The sequence below is a fragment of the Onychostruthus taczanowskii genome, unplaced genomic scaffold, assembly GCF_017590055.1.
Source record: "Onychostruthus taczanowskii isolate IOZ18803 unplaced genomic scaffold, ASM1759005v1 scaffold126, whole genome shotgun sequence".
In the NCBI taxonomy this organism is placed as follows: domain Eukaryota; kingdom Metazoa; phylum Chordata; class Aves; order Passeriformes; family Passeridae; genus Onychostruthus; species Onychostruthus taczanowskii.
This window is the reverse complement of record NW_024498418.1, coordinates 1-16,076: the sequence shown is the minus strand read 5'-3', so window position 1 is coordinate 16,076 and position 16,076 is coordinate 1. Positions and strand designations below refer to the sequence as shown.

At 52.0% G+C, this 16,076-nt stretch overlaps 1 protein-coding gene across 1 annotated transcript; it reads left to right on the top strand.

The window, feature by feature from the left end:
• Positions 1 to 2,932: 2,932 nt before the first annotated feature.
• Positions 2,933 to 14,741, top strand: RABGGTA (Rab geranylgeranyltransferase subunit alpha; the record flags this gene model as incomplete). The annotated part of the gene is made up of 12 exons (XM_041396231.1): positions 2,933 to 3,130; positions 4,559 to 4,657; positions 4,975 to 5,090; positions 5,295 to 5,461; positions 6,219 to 6,413; positions 7,362 to 7,445; positions 7,529 to 7,611; positions 12,821 to 12,922; positions 13,024 to 13,120; positions 13,201 to 13,252; positions 13,334 to 13,422; positions 14,618 to 14,741. Coding segments are annotated over exons 1-12 (1,211 nt in total), but the record flags the coding sequence as incomplete, so codon positions are not given.
• Between the last annotated feature and the right edge of the window lie 1,335 nt (positions 14,742 to 16,076).

Genomic DNA, 16,076 nt, shown 5'->3' with positions numbered 1-16,076 from the left:
GATGGAGGATTCAGGGCGTGGTCCTGTGTTCTTCTTTCTTCTTCATGTCTTCCATTTTGTGTGGTGATGTTGGCACTTGGGGATTGGTTCATGGTGAAGGTACACTTGTCTATAAGGGTGAATAGTATTGGGAAATAAAGGTAAATATGGCACACGTAATTTTTACTATAAAAGACACAGCTGCCCTGTGGGCGGGGGAGAGTGCACTCGACTGTCCTGCTGAGCGGACCTCGGCTGGGCAGAGAGAAAACTTTGGAGATAAGAGATAATAAACAGAACTGAAGACCGAGAATTTGAGAGTCCAGACTCATCCTTCGCAATCGCGGCCGCCCAGAACCACCTTTCCCCGTGTCGGGGCAGAGACACATAACAGCGGACCCCGACAGTCATCAATCGTCATTGACGGCTGTTGGTGATCATCAATGACCGTAGATGGTCATTGATGGCCATTGATGGCCATTGATGGCCATTCACAGTCATCGATGGTCATTGATGGTCATTGATGGCTATCGATGGTCAATGATAGTCATTCCTGGCCTTTGATGGTCATCGATGGCCATTGATGGTCATCGATTGTCACTGATGGCCGTTGGTGAACATTCATGGCCATTGATGGATGTTGATGGTCACTGATGGTCATTGATGGCCGTTGGTGAACATTCATGGCCATTGATGGATGTTGATGGTCACTGATGGTCATTGATGGACGTTGGTGAGCATTCATGGCCATTGATGGCTGTTGATGGTCATCGATGGTCACAGATGATCATCAATGGTCACTGATGGCTATTGATTGTCATCGATGTCCCTTGGTGATCACTCATAGCCATTAATGGCCATTGATGGACACTGATGGTCATCAATGGTCATTGACGGATGTTGCTGACCGTTGATGGTCATCGATTGTCATTGATGGCCGTTGATGGTCATTGATGGTCTCGGATTATCATTGATTGCCATCGGTAGTGAATGATGGTCATCGATTGTCATTGATGGCCATTGGTGGTCATTGATGGTCATTGAGGGCCATTGGTAGTCATTAATTGCTGCTGATGGTCATTGATGGTCATTGATGGCCGTTGATGACCATTCATGGCCATTGATGGTCACTGATGGTCACTGATGGTCACTGACGGTCATCAATGGCCGTCAATGGTCATTCATGGTCGTTAAAGGCCAGAGATGGTTGTTGATGGTCATTGATGGCCTTTAATGGCCATGGATGGTCATTGATGGTCATCGATGGTCCTTAATGGCCATTGTTGGTGATGGATGGTCATTGATGACCATTGACGGTCATTGATGACCATTAGTGATCATTCATGGCTGTTCATGGTCATCGATGGTCGTTAATGGCCATCGATGGTGATGGATGGTCAGAAATGGTCATTGATGGTCATCGATGGTCATTGATGACCATTGACGGGCATTGATGACCATTAGTGATCCTTCATGGCTGTTGATGGTCATTAATGGTCATTGATGGTTGTTAATGGCCACTGACGGTCATCGATGGTCATTGATGACCATTGACGGGCATTGATGACCATTAGTGATCCTTCATGGCTGTTGATGGTCATTAATGGTCATTGATGGTTGTTAATGGCCACTGACGGTCATCGATGGTCATTGATGACCATTGACGGGCATTGATGACCATTAGTGATCCTTCATGGCTGTTGATGGTCATTAATGGTCATTGATGGTTGTTAATGGCCACTGACGGTCATCGATGGTCATTGATGACCATTGACGGGCATTGATGACCATTAGTGATCCTTCATGGCTGTTGATGGTCATTAATGGTCATTGATGGTTGTTAATGGCCACTGACGGTCATCGATGGTCATTGATGACCATTGACGGGCATTGATGACCATTAGTGATCCTTCATGGCTGTTGATGGTCATTAATGGTCATTGATGGTTGTTAATGGTCATTGATGGCCATTGATGGTCATTTATGGTCATTTATGGCCATTGATGGTCATTAATGGCTATTGATGGTCATTTATGGCCATTGATGGTCATTGATGGTTGTTAATGGCCACTGATGGTCATCGATGGTCAGAAATGGTCATTGATGGTCATCGATGGTCATTGATGACCATTAGTGATCATTCATGGCTGTTGACGGTCATCGATGGTCATTAATGGCTATTGATGGTCATCGATGGTCGTTGATGGTCATTGATGACCATTAGTGATCATTCATGGCTGTTGACGGTCATCGATGGTCATTAATGGCTATGGATGGTTGTTAATGGCCACTGACGGTCATCGATGGTCATTAATGGCTATGGATGGTTGTTAATGGCCACTGACGGTCATCGATGGTCATTAATGGCTATGGATGGTTGTTAATGGCCACTGATGGTCATCGATGGTCGTTGATGGTCATTGATGACCATTAGAGATCATTCATGGCTGTTGACGGTCATTGATGGTCATTGATGGTCATTTAGGTCATCGATGGTCATTGATGGCCATTAATGGTCATCGATGTCCCCTCCTGCCCCACTGAGTGTCCAGCAGTGCTGGCCGAGGCCTTTTGTCCACTCCGTGTCCAGCGGTCATCGCGACCTTTCACCCTGTGGCAGCAAAGAGCGCCGGCCATGCCCGGGACAAAGGGGGTGTGGCCTTTTCCAGCTGTTCCCGGGTGTTTTTCGCCGTTTCCCAGCTGTCCCCAGACGTTCTCCAGATGTTCTCCAGGTGTTCTCCGCTCCCAAAAGCTCCCTTCGGCAACTCCCGCCACACCGCCGTAAAGCGCCGCGTCGCCGCGTCGCAATTCCACATGCCACACCGCCGTAAAGCGAGCACTCGCGGCAACATGGCGCCGCGCGGCTCGCCTCGGTGTATCCCATCGCGCCCCGCGCGCCGCACAGGCGGCGTTTGCCGGCTTTGTGCCTCGGTGTATCCCAGCATGCCCCGCGCCGCCGCCATTCCCGGCAGCCCCCGCGCCGCCCTCAGCAGCCGCCGCCGCTGCCGCCGCTCCGGTGGGTAGCGGGATCGCGGGAAGGGATTCCCACCGGGATCGGGATCACCGGGAGGACCCCGGGATCCGCCGGGACCGCCCTGAGCTCCGGTGTCGCCCGCAGGTCCCGGATCCCCCCGCGCCGAGTGAGGAAATGGTGAGGGAACTGCTCCCCCCAGTCCCCCCCTCCGCAGGAATGGAACCGGCCGGGCCCGGAGCGAGCCCCGCCCCCCCCAGAGCTCCCAGTACGGCCCAGTTCAGCCCAGTTCGGCCCAGTTCAGCCCAGTTCAGCCCAGTTCGGCCCAGTTCAGCCCAGTTCAGCCCAGTTCGGCCCAGTTCAGCCCAGTTCAGCCCAGTTCGGCCCAGTTCAGCCCAGTTCAGCCCAGTTCGGCCCAGTTCAGCCCAGTTCAGCCCAGTTCGGCCCAGTTCAGCCCAGTTCAGCCCAGTTCGGCCCAGTTCAGCCCAGTTCAGCCCAGTTCGGCCCAGTTCAGCCCAGTTCAGCCCAGTTCGGCCCAGTTCAGCCCAGTTCAGCCCAGTTCGGCCCAGTTCAGCCCAGTTCAGCCCAGTTCGGCCCAGTTCAGCCCAGTTCAGCCCAGTTCGGCCCAGTTCAGCCCAGTTCAGCCCAGTTCGGCCCAGTTCAGCCCAGTTCAGCCCAGTTCGGCCCAGTTCAGCCCAGTTCAGCCCAGTTCGGCCCAGTTCAGCCCAGTTCAGCCCAGTTCGGCCCAGTTCAGCCCAGTTCAGCCCAGTTCGGCCCAGTTCAGCCCAGTTCAGCCCAGTTCGGCCCAGTTCAGCCCAGTTCAGCCCAGTTCGGCCCAGTTCAGCCCAGTTCAGCCCAGTTCGGCCCAGTTCAGCCCAGTTCAGCCCAGTTCGGCCCAGTTCAGCCCAGTTCAGCCCAGTTCGGCCCAGTTCAGCCCAGTTCAGCCCAGTTCGGCCCAGTTCAGCCCAGTTCAGCCCAGTTCGGCCCAGTTCAGCCCAGTTCAGCCCAGTTCGGCCCAGTTCAGCCCAGTTCAGCCCAGTTCGGCCCAGTTCAGCCCAGTTCAGCCCAGTTCGGCCCAGTTCAGCCCAGTTCAGCCCAGTTCGGCCCAGTTCAGCCCAGTTCAGCCCAGTTCGGCCCAGTTCAGCCCAGTTCAGCCCAGTTCGGCCCAGTTCAGCCCAGTTCAGCCCAGTTCGGCCCAGTTCAGCCCAGTTCAGCCCAGTTCGGCCCAGTTCAGCCCAGTTCAGCCCAGTACGGCCCAGTTCAGCCCAGTCCCCTCCCAGTCCATCCCAGATCAGCCCAGTTCAACCCAGTACGGCCCAGTTGAGCCCAGTGACCTCCCAGTCCCTCCCAGTTTGATCCCAGTCTTCCCCAGTCCCCCCCAGTCCCTCCCAGTATAAACGAGTCCCTCCCAGTCCATCCCAGTATGGCCCCAGTCCCCCCCAGTTCCCTCCCAGTATGTCCCAGTATACCCCAGTCCCTCCCAGTTACTTCCAGTCCTTCCCAGTCCCCTCCCAGTTCATCCCAGTACAAAACTCTTCCCTCCCAGTTTGATCCCAGTCCCCCCCAGTCCCTCCCAGTCCCTCCCAGTTTGATCCCAGTCCCCCCCAGCACGGGCGGCTCAAGCTCCGCCCCCCGGACTCGGCGCGGCGCCGGCAGCGGGAGGAGAAACTGAGGCACTACCGGGAGGCCATGGACACCCTGCTGGGGGTACTGGTGTATACTGGGAGGGACTGGGAGGGACTGGGATCAAACTGGGAGGGACTGGGAGGGGTTGGGGTCAAACTGGTTTATACTGGGAGGGACTGGTCCGTATTGGTCCAGCAGGGGGCGCTGCCCGCCCAGGTGCTGTCCCTGACTGGAACTGGGAATTACCGGGTCTATACTGGTTTATACTGGTCCGTACCGGTCCATACTGGTCCGTACTGGTCCGTACTGGTCCATACTGGTCCGTACTGGTCCGTACTGGTCCGTACTGGTCCATACCGGTCCGTACTGGTCTGTACTGGTCTGTACTGGTCCCGCAGGGGGCGCTGCCCGCCCAGGTGCTGTCCCTCACGGGCTCGGTCCTGGCCGCCAATCCCGACGTGGGCACCTGCTGGAACCTGCGCCGCCGGGCACTGGGAGCACTGGGAGGGGACTGGTTTGTACTGGTTCATACTGGTTTGTACTGGTTTGTACCGGGAGGGCACTGGGAAGGGTTAAAGGGGGGCTGGGAGGGACTGGGAGAGCCCTCAGTGGGCTGTACTGGTTTATACTGGTCTATACTGGTTTATACTGGTTTATACTGGTTTATACTGGTTTATACTGGTTTATACTGGTTTATACTGGTTTATACTGGTTTCAGGGTGCCCTCAGAGCTGTCGTTCGTGGGGCAGTGCCTGGGGGTGAACCCCAAATCCTACGGGGCGTGGCACCACCGCGGCTGGGTGCTGGGCCACGCCCCGGCGCCCCCTGCTGGCCGGGAGGACCTGGCGCTGTGCGAGCGCCTCCTGGCGGCCGACCCCCGCAACTGTGAGTACTGGTTTGTACTGGTTTGTACTGGGATGGGGTCGTGGGCGTGCTGGGAGAGGACTGGTGTCACTGGTTTGTACTGGTTTGTACTGGTTTGTACTGGGAGAGGGAATAGGGGGTATGTGTTAGCGCCTCCTGCTGGCCGGGAGGACCTGTTGGCGCACTGCAAGTTATACTGGTTTGTACTGGGATGGGGTTCTTGGGGGTCACTGGGTTATACTGGTTTGTACTGGTTTATACTGGGAGGGGCTTTGGGAGCTTACTGGGGGATACTGGGAGGAGCTTTGGGAGCCACTGGGTTATACTGGGGGATACTGGTTTGTACTGGGATGGGGCCTTGGACCTACTGGGAGGGACTTCAGGTTGTGCTGGGCTTACTGGTTTATACTGGGAGCTGCCACCACGGGCTGCAGGAACTCAGAGGTGCTTCCCAGTCCTTACTGGTTTGTACTGGTGCCCTCCCAGTATAACCCTGGGAGCCCCTGGAGTGCACTGGGAACGGGTTTGGGTGCACGAACCCTTACTGGTTTATACTGGGAGCTGCTGTTACGAGCCTCAGGGGCTCGGGGGCGGCTCCCAGTGCTTACTGGTTTGTACTGGTGCCCTCCCAGTATAAACCAGTAAGGGTTCGTGCACCCAAACCCGTTCCCAGTGTGGTCTAGGGGCTCCCAGGTTTATACTGGGAGCTGCTGTTACGAGCCTCAGGGGCTCGGGGGCGGCTCCCAGTGCTTACTGGTTTGTACTGGTGCCCTCCCAGTCCACGCCTGGGAGCACCGGCGGGCTCTGGTGGCCGGCCAGGACCCCGAGGCCGAGCTGGCCTTCGCCGGGGCCCTGCTGAGCCGCGACTTCTCCAACTTCTCGGCCTGGCACCACCGGCTGCGGCTGCTGGCGCCCGCCCGGAGCCGCGGGCAGGGCGAGGCCGGGGCGCTGCCCCCCAAGAGGCTGAAGGAAGGTGAGAGACTCCCCAAAAATCCCCTGGATCTCCAAAAAGATTTAGGGGGTTGGGGTGGGTGGACGGACCTGGTGTCCCTAAATCCCCATTGACTTTAATGGGGGTAGACCTGGTGTCCAAAATTTCCATTGACTTTAATGGGGTAGACCCGTTGTCATAAAACTCCATTGACTTTAATGGGGTAGACCTGGTGTCCCAAAGTCCCCATTGACTTAAATGGAGTAGACATGTTGTCCAAAAATCTCCATTGACCTTAATGGGGCAGACCTGTTGTCCAAATTCCCCATGTAGACCTGGTGTCCTAAAATCTCCATTAACTTTGGTGTCCCAAATTCCCCTTTGACTTTCATGGGATAGACCTGGTGTCTTTGCAATTTGAATTCAATGGGGGTAGACCTGTTGCCCAAACTCTCCATTGACTTCAATAAGAGTAGACCTGGTGTCCCTGATTCCCTATTGACTTTAATAGGGGTAGACCTGGTGTCCTAAAATCTTCATTAACTTTGGTGTCCCCAAATTCCCATTGACTTTAATGGGGTAGACCTGGTGCCTGTAAATTCCCATTGACTCTTAACGGGGAAGACCTGGTGTCCAAAATCTCCATTGGTTTCAATGGGGTTAGACCTGGTGTCCAAATGTTCCCATTGCCTTTAATGGGGTAGACCTGGTGGCCGAAAATCTCCATTGTATTAAATGGGGGTAGACCTGGTGTCCCTACATTCCCATTGACTTTAATGGGGTAGACCTGGTGTCCCTGAATCCCCATTGACTTAAACGGGGGTAGACCTGGTGTCCCCATTATCCCATTGGTTTCAATGGGTAGATCTGGTGTCCCTACAATCCCCATTACCCTCACTGATCAGACCTGACCTCCCACACACCTGGGTGTCCCTATTCAGATTTTGGGGCACCCCCTGAGATTTTGGGGCACCTCCTTTGTCCCCCCAGAGCTGGAGCTGGTGCAGAACGCCGTCTTCACCGACCCCACGGACCAAAGCGCCTGGGTGTACCTGCGCTGCATCCTCTCCCGAGGTAACTCGGGCTTCCCTCCCACCCCTGGGGCTCTCACCTGGAGCTTTGGGGTGCCCCGTGAACGTTTGGGTGCCCCCTGACAGCCCCCCCACCTCCGAGGGTCATCTGTGTCCACGTCGACCGCGAGGACGCGACGCTGGCTGTCATCTTCTCCCGGCCTGTCAAGGTGAGTGGGGACACCTAGGACCCTCAAAAATCACATGGGTACGCCTGGATTGCCCTCAAAATCACCTGGGAACCCCCAAAAATCACATGGATACACCTGGATTGCCCCCAAAATCACCTGGTTGCCCCCCAGAATCACTTGGGAATCCCAGAAATTGCATGGGTACACCTGGATCCCCCCAAAAAATCACCTGGATACCCCCAAAAATCACATGGATACACCTAGATACTCCCAGAAATCATCTGGATCATCCTAAAACCCCTGGGGACCCCCCCAACTCGTTTTCCTGAATCCCCATTACTTTGACTGGATAGACAACCTGGCGTCTCATTTATCCCATTGACTTTATGGGAGGTACACCTGGTGTTCCTAAATCCCCATCGACTCTAATGGGGCAGACCTGGTGTCCCAAAGTCCCCATTGGGATTAATGGGGTAGACCTGGTGTCACTCAATCCCCATTGATTTCAATGGGGTAGACCTGTTGTCCCCGACCCTCCATTGACTTTAATGGGGTAGACCTGTTGTTCCAAGCCCTCCTTTATTTCAATGGGTAGACCTGGTGTCTCTTAACCCCCATTGACTTTAATGGGATAGACCTGGTGTCCCAAAATCCCCATTGGGCATAATGGGGGTAGGCCTGTTGTCCCAAAATCCCCATTGACTTCAATGGGGGCAGTCCTGTGGTCCATAAACCCCTATTAACTTTAATGGGGTAGGCCTGGTGTCCCAAAATCCCCATTCAGTTTAATAGGGGTAGACATGATGTCCCAAAATGCCCTTTACGTCAGTAGGGGTAGACTTGGTGTCTGTAAATCTTCATTGACTTTAACGTAGGCATACCTGGTGTCTGAAAATGCCATTAATTTCAATGGGGGTAGACCTGGTGTCCCAAACCTTTCATTGACTTTAATGGGGTGGACCTGGTGTCCAAAATTCCTCATTGAATTAATAGGGGTAGACTTGTTGCCCCAAAGTTCCCATTGCCTTCAATGAGGGTAGACCTGGTGTCTGTAAAATCCCCATTTACTTTAATGGGTAGACCTGTTGCCCCTACATTCCCATTGACTTTAATTGGGGTAGACCTGGTGTCTCTCAATCCCCATTGGGATTAATGGGGTAGACCTGTTGTCCCTAAACCCCCACTGACTTTAATGGGGTAGACCTGTTGTCTTTAAACATCCATTGACTTTAATGGGGTAGACCTGTTGGCCCTGATTCCCCATTGACTTCAATGGGGTAGACCTGTTGTCCCAAAAGCCCCATTTACTTTAATGGGGTAGACCTGTTGTCCCAAAAGCCCCATTTACTTTAATGGGGTAGACCTGTTGTCCCAAAAGCCCCATTTACTTTAATGGGGTAGACCTGTTGTCCCAAAAGCCCCATTTACTTTAATGGGGTAGACCTGTTGTCCCAAAAGCCCCATTTACTTTAATGGGGTAGACCTGTTGTCCCAAAAGCCCCATTTACTTTAATGGGGTAGACCTGTTGTCCCAAAAGCCCCATTTACTTTAATGGGGTAGACCTGTTGTCCCAAAAGCCCCATTTACTTTAATGGGGTAGACCTGTTGTCCCAAAAGCCCCATTTACTTTAATGGGGTAGACCTGTTGTCCCAAAAGCCCCATTTACTTTAATGGGGTAGACCTGTTGTCCCAAAAGCCCCATTTACTTTAATGGGGTAGACCTGTTGTCCCAAAAGCCCCATTTAACCTTAATGGGGCAGACCTGTTGTCCAAATTCCCCATGTAGACCTGGTGTCCTAAAATCTCCATTAACTTTGGTGTCCCAAATTCCCCTTTGACTTTCATGGGATAGACCTGGTGTCTTTGCAATTTGAATTCAATGGGGGTAGACCTGTTGCCCAAACTCTCCATTGACTTCAATAAGAGTAGACCTGGTGTCCCTGATTCCCTATTGACTTTAATAGGGGTAGACCTGGTGTCCTAAAATCTTCATTAACTTTGGTGTCCCCAAATTCCCATTGACTTTAATGGGGTAGACCTGGTGCCTGTAAATTCCCATTGACTCTTAACGGGGAAGACCTGGTGTCCAAGATCTCCATTGGTTTCAATGGGGTTAGACCTGGTGTCCAAATGTTCCCATTGCCTTTAATGGGGTAGACCTGGTGGCCGAAAATCTCCATTGTATTAAATGGGGGTAGACCTGGTGTCCCTACATCCCCATTGACTTTAATGGGGGTAGACCTGGTGTCCCTACATCCCCATTGACTTTAATGGGGGTAGACCTGGTGTCCCTACATCCCCATTGACTTTAATGGGGGTAGACCTGGTGTCCAAAATTTCCATTGACTTTAATGGGGTAGACCCGTTGTCATAAAACTCCATTGACTTTAATGGGGTAGACCTGTTGTCCAAGATCCCCATTGACTTTAATGGGGGTAGACCTGGTGTCCCTAAATCCCCATTGACTTTAATGGGGGTAGACCTGGTGTCCCAAAGTTCCCATTGACTTCAATGGAGTAGACATGTTGTCCAAAAATCTCCATTGACCTTAATGGGGCAGACCTGTTGTCCAAATTCCCCATGTAGACCTGGTGTCCTAAAATCTCCATTAACTTTGGTGTCCCAAATTCCCCTTTGACTTTCATGGGATAGACCTGGTGTCTTTGCAATTTGAATTCAATGGGGGTAGACCTGTTGCCCAAACTCTCCATTGACTTCAATAAGGGTAGACCTGGTGTCCCTGATTCCCTATTGACTTTAATAGGGGTAGACCTGGTGTCCTAAAATCTTCATTAACTTTGGTGTCCCCAAATTCCCATTGACTTTAATGGGGTAGACCTGGTGCCTGTAAATTCCCATTGACTCTTAACGGGGAAGACCTGGTGTCCAAGATCTCCATTGGTTTCAATGGGGTTAGACCTGGTGTCCAAATGTTCCCATTGCCTTTAATGGGGTAGACCTGGTGGCCGAAAATCTCCATTGTATTAAATGGGGGTAGACCTGGTGTCCCTACATTCCCATTGACTTTAATGGGGTAGACCTGGTGTCCCTGAATCCCCATTGACTTAAACGGGGGTAGACCTGGTGTCCCCATTATCCCATTGGTTTCAATGGGTAGATCTGGTGTCCCTACAATCCCCATTACCCTCACTGATCAGACCTGACCTCCCACACACCTGGGTGTCCCTATTCAGATTTTGGGGCACCCCCTGAGATTTTGGGGCACCTCCTTTGTCCCCCCAGAGCTGGAGCTGGTGCAGAACGCCGTCTTCACCGACCCCACGGACCAAAGCGCCTGGGTGTACCTGCGCTGCATCCTCTCCCGAGGTAACTCGGGCTTCCCTCCCACCCCTGGGGCTCTCACCTGGAGCTTTGGGGTGCCCCGTGAACGTTTGGGTGCCCCCTGACAGCCCCCCCACCTCCGAGGGTCATCTGTGTCCACGTCGACCGCGAGGACGCGACGCTGGCTGTCATCTTCTCCCGGCCTGTCAAGGTGAGTGGGGACACCTAGGACCCTCAAAAATCACATGGGTACGCCTGGATTGCCCTCAAAATCACCTGGGAACCCCCAAAAATCACATGGATACACCTGGATTGCCCCCAAAATCACCTGGTTGCCCCCCAGAATCACTTGGGAATCCCAGAAATTGCATGGGTACACCTGGATCCCCCCAAAAAATCACCTGGATACCCCCAAAAATCACATGGATACACCTAGATACTCCCAGAAATCATCTGGATCATCCTAAAACCCCTGGGGACCCCCCCAACTCGTTTTCCTGAATCCCCATTACTTTGACTGGATAGACAACCTGGCGTCTCATTTATCCCATTGACTTTATGGGAGGTACACCTGGTGTTCCTAAATCCCCATCGACTCTAATGGGGCAGACCTGGTGTCCCAAAGTCCCCATTGGGATTAATGGGGTAGACCTGGTGTCACTCAATCCCCATTGATTTCAATGGGGTAGACCTGTTGTCCCCGACCCTCCATTGACTTTAATGGGGTAGACCTGTTGTTCCAAGCCCTCCTTTATTTCAATGGGTAGACCTGGTGTCTCTTAACCCCCATTGACTTTAATGGGATAGACCTGGTGTCCCAAAATCCCCATTGGGCATAATGGGGGTAGGCCTGTTGTCCCAAAATCCCCATTGACTTCAATGGGGGCAGTCCTGTGGTCCATAAACCCCTATTAACTTTAATGGGGTAGGCCTGGTGTCCCAAAATCCCCATTCAGTTTAATAGGGGTAGACATGATGTCCCAAAATGCCCTTCACATCAGTAGGGGTAGACTTGGTGTCTGTAAATCTTCATTGACTTTAACGTAGGCATACCTGGTGTCTGAAAATGCCATTAATTTCAATGGGGGTAGACCTGGTGTCCCAAACCTTTCATTGACTTTAATGGGGTGGACCTGGTGTCCAAAATTCCTCATTGAATTAATAGGGGTAGACTTGTTGCCCCAAAGTTCCCATTGCCTTCAATGAGGGTAGACCTGGTGTCTGTAAAATCCCCATTTACTTTAATGGGTAGACCTGTTGCCCCTACATTCCCATTGACTTTAATTGGGGTAGACCTGGTGTCTCTCAATCCCCATTGGGATTAATGGGGTAGACCTGTTGTCCCTAAACCCCCACTGACTTTAATGGGGTAGACCTGTTGTCTTTAAACATCCATTGACTTTAATGGGGTAGACCTGTTGGCCCTGATTCCCCATTGACTTCAATGGGGTAGACCTGTTGTCCCAAAAGCCCCATTTACTTTAATGGGGTAGACCTGTTGTCCCAAAAGCCCCATTTTTGCCTTCAATGGGGGTAGACCTGGTGTCTGTAAAATCCCCATTTACTTTAATGGGTAGACCTGTTGCCCCTACATTCCCATTGACTTTAATTGGGGTAGACCTGGTGTCTCTCAATCCCCATTGGGATTAATGGGGTAGACCTGTTGTCCCTAAACCCCCACTGACTTCAATGGGGTAGACCTGTTGTCTTTAAACATCCATTGACTTTAATGGGGTAGACCTGTTGGCCCTGATTCCCCATTTACTTTAATGGGGTAGACCTGTTGTCCCAAAAGCCCCATTTACTTTAATGGGGTAGACCTGTTGTCCCTGATTTCCCATTGACTTCAATGTGCAGACCTGATGTCCCAAACATTTTGCTGCTAAAAACTCCAATTTTAGGCCTGGAAATTCCCCATTTTTGATGGGAAAACACCCAAAACTTTGTGCTTTTCCCTCCCACAGGTGAACCCAGAGTGCCCAGAGCTGACAGCAACCCTGGATGGCTCCGCCCTGGCCGGGCCCTGGCGCTCAGCGGAGGGGCGGCCACGCCCCAGCCACACCTGGGTATCCTCCCCCTGAAGGCGGGGTGGGCGGGGCCTGGGGTGGGCGTGGCTTTGGGGTGGGCGTGGCCACCACACCGGGCACACCTTGACAGGTGACATCAGCTCTGCGACCTCCCTGCCCCGCCCACCGAACGCCCCGCCCACCTGGAGGTCACCTGGGCGCCTGACTCCGCCCTCCGAGAGGTGACGCTGCTGCCAGGTGAGGCCACGCCCCCATCTGGCCACGCCCACTTCTGGCCACGCCCTTTCCTCACCTGGCCACGCCCTTTTCTCTCCCAGGTGAGGCGGAGGCTTGGTGGCAGGAGCCAATAGTGGAGAGGGAGCTGTTCTGGTGAGCCACGCCCCTTTTTTGCAAACCACGCCCCTTTCTCTGCAAACCCCGCCTTTTCTCACCTGTTGGCCCCGCCCCCAGGCCGGAGCTGGGCGTGGCCGATCCTCAGGTGCTGCAGGATCAGGTGCAGATGTGCCAGGAGCTGCTGGAGCTCGAGCCCCAGAGCCGCGGTGAGAGCCTAAAAAACCCCAAAAATACCCCAAAAGCACTCCCAAAACACCCTAAAAAACACCCCAGAAACACACCCAAAATACACCAAAAAACACCCAAACCCAATGCTAGGTAAACCCCAAAATACCCCAAGAACACCCACAAAATACCCCAAAAAAGGCCCCCAAAACACCCCAAAAAACATCCCAGAAACACCCCCAAAATACCCCAAAAAACACCCCAAAACCACCCCAAAACACCCCAAAAAACACCCCAGAAACACACCTAAAACACCCCAAAAATCACCCAAACCCAATCCTGGATAAACCCAAAAATACCCCAAGAACACCCCCAAAATACCCCAAAAAACACTGCAAACCAACCCCACCCCGTGACCGACCCAAAATCACCCCAAAATATCCCAAAAGTACCCCCAAAAACGCCCAAAAAATACCCCCAACCCCAACCCCAAATACTCCAAAAATACCCCAAAACACCCCCCAAACCAACCCCAAAAAAACTCCCAAAATACCCAAAACCACCCCAAAACCAGCCCCAAAATTACCCCAAAATCACCCCAAAAATAACCCAAATACCCCTCAAATTACCCCAAAAATACCCCCCAAATATGAAAAAAAACCCCAAAAAAACCCCCAAAAATAACCCAAATAACCTTGAAATTACCCCAAAAATACCCCCAAAAAAATAACCCCAAAAAACACCCCAAAAATACACCCAAACCCAACCCCAAATACCCCAGAATAGCCCCAAAAACACTTCCCAAAATACACCCCAAAAATAATCCAGATACACTCCAAAAAAACCCCAAACCACCCCAAAAATACTTCAAAAATTCCCTTGAAACACCCCAAAAACACCCTGAAAAACACCCCAAAATATCCCCAAACCACCCCAAAAACAGCCCCAAAATTACCCCAAAAACACCCTAAAAAACACCCTAAAAACACCCTAAAAAACACCCCAAAATATCCCAAAACCACCCCAAAAACAGTCCAAAAAACAGCCTGAAATGACCCCAAAAATACCCGAAAAACACCCCAAAAATGGCTCCCAAATACCCCCAAACGCGCCTGAAACACCCCCGGAAATACCTGAAATACCAAACTGGTCCATACTGGTTTGTACTGGTCCGTACTGGTTTGTACTGGTCCACACTGGTCCGTACTGGTCCGTACTGGTCCGTACTGGTTCCAGGCTGCCTGCTGACCCTGGCCCTGCTGCTGGCTGCGCTGGAGCCGCGGGGCCGCGCCCGGGAGATCCGGGAGCACCTGGGGAACCTGCAGGTAACTGGTTTATACTGGTTTATACTGGTTTATACTGGTTTATACTGGTTTGGGCTGGTTTGGGCCAGGAGGGGTTCAGGGGTGAGTGGGGAAGGGTTTGGGGGTTACTGGTTTATACTGGTTTATACTGGGAGGGGTTTGGGGGCTTTTAGGGGGGAGTTATGGGGTTACTGGTTTATACTGGTTTATACTGGGAGGGGTTTGGGGCCACTGGGAGCCTCTTTAATGGGAGTTTTGGGGTTACTGGTTTATACTGGTTTATACTGGGATGCCTTTAACCCCTTCCAGTCCGCATCCGGGGTGTTCTGCCCTAACTGGTCCATACTGGTTTATACTGGGAAACCCCCCCCAGCACTTTTGGGCGGGGTTTTTTTCATCCTTACTGGTTTGCACTGGTTTGTACTGGTTTGTACTGGTCCATACTGGTTTGTACTGGTCCATACTGGTCCGTACTGGTCCATACTGGTTTGTACCGGTCCATACTGGTCTATACTGGTTTGTACCGGTGCATACTGGTCCGTACTGGTTTGTACTGAATACCCCAAAAAGCACCCCAAAACCACCCCAAAACACCCCAGAAACACACCTAAAACACCCCAAAAATCACCCAAACCCAATCCTGGATAAACCCAAAAATAGCCCAAGAACACCCCCAAAATACCCCAAAATACCTGAAAAAAATGCCCCCAAACCACCCCAAAGTCACCTTAAAAATACCCCAAAAAACACCCTAAAAATACCCCCAAAATACCCCAAAACCACCCCAAACCAACTCCAGACGAACCCCAAAATACCCCCAAAAGCACCTTAAAAATACCCTGAAAATATCCCAAAAAATGCCCCGAAAACACCCCAAAGTCACCCTAAAAATACCCAAAAATACCCTCAAAAACCACACCCAAATTATCCCAAAAACACCCCAAAACTAGCCCCAAATACCCCCTAAAATACCCCAGAATACCCCCAAAATAGCCCAAAAATAGCCCCAAAAACACCCCAAAAGTAACCCCAAATACACTCAAAAAATACCCCCAAACCACCCCAAAAATACCGAAAAAACTCCCCCGAAACACGCCAAAAACAGCCCCAAAACCACCCCAAAAACACCCCCCAAAAAAGCCCAAAATACCCCAAAAACTGCCCCCAAAACACTCCAAAAAACAACCCCAAATACCCCTAAAATTACCCCAAAATTACCTGGGAAATAGCTCCAAAATACAAAAAAAACTCATAACAAAAAAACCCAAAATACCCCAAAATCAACCCCAAATACCCCAGAACATTCCCAAAAAACACCCCAAAAATACCCCCTGAACCGTTTTTAAAATACCCAAAAAACAACTCAAAAACACCCCAAAAATACCCCAAAA